This window comes from Camponotus floridanus, unplaced genomic scaffold (assembly GCF_003227725.1).
Source record: "Camponotus floridanus strain SB8 unplaced genomic scaffold, Cflo_v7.5 scaffold459, whole genome shotgun sequence".
Classification (NCBI taxonomy): domain Eukaryota; kingdom Metazoa; phylum Arthropoda; class Insecta; order Hymenoptera; family Formicidae; genus Camponotus; species Camponotus floridanus.
The window spans coordinates 1-4,224 of record NW_020229613.1 but is presented as its reverse complement, the minus strand read 5'-3'; the positions used below and the strand labels follow the sequence as shown (position 1 = coordinate 4,224).

The 4,224-nt window shown below is 28.6% G+C and overlaps 1 protein-coding gene across 2 annotated transcripts; it reads right to left on the bottom strand.

Annotated features, from left to right (window-relative positions):
* Nucleotides 1-1,731: 1,731 nt before the first annotated feature.
* On the bottom strand, nt 1,732-3,683 carry LOC112639080 (TM2 domain-containing protein almondex-like). 2 transcript variants are annotated; one of them, XM_025411942.1, is made up of 7 exons: nt 3,527-3,683; nt 3,019-3,369; nt 2,765-2,832; nt 2,531-2,677; nt 2,308-2,429; nt 2,084-2,227; nt 1,732-1,994 (listed from the first exon to the last, which is right to left on the bottom strand). In XM_025411942.1, exons 2-7 carry the CDS (start codon nt 3,107-3,109, stop codon nt 1,859-1,861), a joined length of 708 nt encoding a protein of 235 aa, XP_025267727.1. In that variant the 5' UTR covers nt 3,110-3,369; nt 3,527-3,683; the 3' UTR covers nt 1,732-1,858. The 2 variants fall into 2 exon arrangements, with proteins under 2 accessions (XP_025267727.1, XP_025267726.1); XM_025411941.1 differs by lacking the exon at nt 3,527-3,683 and having other exon boundaries at nt 3,019-3,492.
* Between the last annotated feature and the right edge of the window lie 541 nt (nt 3,684-4,224).

The following is a 4,224-nucleotide window of genomic DNA, read 5'->3' as shown; positions in this document are numbered from 1 at the left end:
TACCGTTACCGTTACTAAGAAAGTAACGATTCGTTACTTTTACGTTACTTTTTATAATACAAAAATTAAATTAATTTATTTTAAAATATAATTATTACTTTTATATATTTGAAAATTATAAGTTAATCCATCATTGATGTTCTTCATATTCAATTTTTCATTTATTGTAATTTAGAAATTTTAGATTTATGAATACAGAGAAAACATTATGCATGTATATAATTTTCTAAAATATTTATAAACTGTTTTGTAATAGGCATAGATTTTTCAATTACTAAGGAGATACTATCCAGGATTACAGAATTAAAGTAACGATAAAAGTAACGGTTAAATTCGTTACCGTTACTGTAAAAATGTAACGACGTTACCGTTATCGTTACAGACAGAAAAAAGTAACGATCGTTACGGAAAAAAAAAATAACGGTAACGAAAACGACATTATAAGTAACGCGTTAACTCTTCGCAACTGTGCAAATATCAACAATAACCGTTTAATAAAAGTAACAATTGTGACACGAATACATCTTCTATATCTTTGTTACAAATAGCTTTTTATAATGTTTATAGTTTTCGATTTATTATTTATGCTCATGTGCGTTAATAATATATAATTAAATACACGTGCATTTACAAAGATACTTTGTGGCCTGCAATTAACCGGTATTTTCATTTCTTTATTAACATGAAATAACGCAAAATGTTAATTATCGACAAAGAAAAATAAGAGAAGGAGAACACTATTGTATAACGGACGGAGGAGATTTTGTCATTTTTATCCGTACTTTTATTCCATAAACAAATTTTTATCAGAGAACGCAAACAAAAAAATGCATGGATAAATAAATGTGCACTTGAATAATAAATGTAAAAAAAATATACAAAACGCATAAATATATATAATATACATTTTTATATTATAAAAGTTGTTATAATTAAAAAAAATTCTTGCGAGACTCGAACCCGCAACGTTGGAAATATAAATTCTAGTACTCTACTGCTACGCGCTGTTCGATTTGAGGTCTTACTTTGCTTATACTAAACTGAAATTTTTTAATGTTTTTATTTTGTAAACGGTAAAGAAGCGCATTTTATCCGTTTACAGGTATTCATTTTATATGCTACCCAAACGATACACCGAGTTTCGGCGAAATCGATTGATATCACACTGTGACCTCCCCTTGTCAGTCTTCTCTCTAATATTAATTATTAATATATTTAATATAATATATTATTAACATTCTATTTCCTTTTTTATTTCTATTCCGGACATCCATTTAAAATGATCGATTTCCTTTATCCTGCATTAAATTTTGTAATATAATTATATATATATATATTTAATATAATTGTTTTTGTTATACATAATTACATATTTTGTAATGTATTTATGCAATTGCAAGTTAATTGTAATTTACTATAGATATATAAATTATAATTATGTAATATGTAATTATATATAATGCATGTTTTATATACGTATTATATTTTCTCTTTAGGAAACTGTTGGAAACTCTGCATTAAAAGAAAATAAAAATAAAACAAAAAAGTACTTAAGATTCCGTTCGGCTAATGAAATGGTCATATATTTTCAAACTTAAGAATAAGACTGTAAATATCGGGCGTAGTTACTGATGCTAAATAGAACGAAGGGAGTCAGACTAAGAGAGATATCAAAACTATAAAAATGGATTATATTCACATTTATAAATATCATACATATCAATTTAACTTTTATCACTTATAGTTCATTTTAAATCAACAAATATAACGTTTCTGTACTTTATAAAAAACTATCTTACACACAAATTACAACAAATTATAACAAATTAAAATTAAACTTTTCTTATTGATTAACAATTTAAATGTACAAAGAACCATCAGCAGGACCCAAATATCTCATAGAAATTAGTATTACGTCGATTAAGGTCCATACACCCAGTCCACCAAAACTAAATAGCTTGCCAATATCTTCTTGCCAGTGTCCTAAATAAAACCTATAATAAAACATTTAATAAATATTATATTAATAAATTGTAATTAATTGATTATCTATGTTTTAGATAGTACTTTTTTGCAAAATCACCTGTCAGCACCAAATTCTCCAAGAGTAATGCTCAATATCAGAGCTATAGACCATCGATATCCAACTGTCCAATTGCAAGGCAAGTTTTTCATAAACTTTCGTCTGCCCAGGCACAATACATCATCATTTACTGTACAATTTGTTCTACAATAAGAATATTAACAATAAGAATATCTGTTAATATTATTGTAATCAATATAATAAAACTTATGATTAACACACACCTATAATATTGCTGTGGAGATGCTACTGAGCTACAGGAATTTTTCTGATGACACTGATGTTCCCAGTGATCAGTTTGATAACAATATCGACACATATATTTCTTTTGGAAAGTTTTCTTTCCCTGTTAAAAAATAAAGCATTTATAATTTATATATAAACCTATTATATCTCCATATGTTATATAATTCTAAACTTCTTCAATTAAAAACAAATTTCACATACTATGCAATCACCATGTTCCATAACAGAACACTGTGCATCATAAACAGCACCATATACACAACTATAATTAAAAATGCATTTTAGACATTCTCCGCTCAGTTCAATACAAGGTATCCCACTTGGACCACACAAACCAGTTAGTTCCTCCTGCAATTTAATAATTCAATTTATATCGCTATACAAATCATCAATACTATCATCACGCAATACATCATAGAAATTGAAAAGTTTCACCTTTTTGCTACTGTAGGCTGGTGTAGTATTTACATTAGCTTCTTTTAGTGTAAAGGCGCTTAGAGTATCTGTAACAATTTCGCATTAACTATTAGTATACATGTATGTGTACAAAAAAATATATATTTTAACACTCCTACATTAATATATTTGACAAATCTCTAATAACTTTTATATTCAGACTGCCTAAATTTTATTAAAATTCATGTGAGAGTTTGTTGTCACTTTATATAATAATTGACAAGTTTGCTCACCATGACCTGTATGTGTTTCCTCGGCGGAGGTTGACAGAAGCGCTATAAAGAGGAATATCACGTTCCTCGAATTGATCCGAACGACGCGCATCCTGCGCAAGGATTCGTCTCACCAGGTGCCGGATATACCACTCGTCAAAAAAAACTCGCTACATCAATTTATATCTCAGTTTTCGTGTTTATCCATACTAAATACATGAAGTCAAGAAAAGCGATAGCGTCGAATATATTTGGCGTCAATTATCCTCGATACATTTGACAGGGAGGGAGTGTGTCGAAGTCATCTGTCTCATCGCGATCGAACACAATTTTCTTGTTACTATTTTTTCGTATCGCTCTGCATAAAATCACCTACAAATGCAAGTACAAAATGCGGAAATATGTATGTATGTACAATATCTATGAAACGTGTGCTAATAGGAGAAACAACATGGTGTAACCAATTGGATTCGTTACTTCGTTTATCCTATATATACATATATTTAACTTCATCTCTTCTGCCCCGTACCTTGTTTGTATAAATTCCTTCAGATTTTTAATCATGATCTGGAAGAGTGATATTAATAATATACTGAATATATCGAGAAATACATGATAAATGTTATGATATGAATAAGTGTCCAACACGCTTCTACATCAGATACATCACGACAGAATTTACGAAGTAATCGTTCTTTGAAAGTCACATCGATGAATAAAACAAAACAAGATAATAAAAAATAAACAAATATAACTTCGAAAAAATATAATTCGAAAAACAAATCATTAAATTCATAATAATTAATTCGCGATTCTTAATATCGAAGGTGATCGTTAACTTTGTAAATTAATATTTAATCGTTGAACTTATCACATCGAATCTTCACTCTCTTATTCGACCATTTCTTTATATTTAATTAGCAATATTTAGGAATATTATTTGACGAGACAGCAATAAAATTCTTTTGTTAAAATGATAATCTTATTATTTACGCGTATAAGGACGCGAAGAGAACGCGGAAAAAACACGGTATTTTCGCAATCATAATTTAATAATTTATTTTAAAAATATTCAGTTCCGCGCGATGTGGAATTCATAAATAAGCTAACGGAAGCATATCATTACATTTATGACTTTCGATATTCGAACTCAATTTTGACTTCTCCGGGAAGACTCGAATCGTTCGTCGAGAATCGATCCTTCAAAACGCAATTGTATAATTTTAC

Coding starts and splice junctions, on each gene's coding strand:
- LOC112639080 (XM_025411942.1), bottom strand. CDS start 3,109: ATGCGCGTCGTTCGGATCAATTCGAGGAACGTGATATTCCTCTTTATA. Junction 2,678..2,764: donor CAGCCTACAGTAGCAAAAAG/GTGAAACTTTTC, acceptor ATTAAATTGCAG/GAGGAACTAACTGGTTTGTG. Junction 1,995..2,083: donor GGAGAATTTGGTGCTGACAG/GTGATTTTGCAA, acceptor GTTTTATTATAG/GTTTTATTTAGGACACTGGC.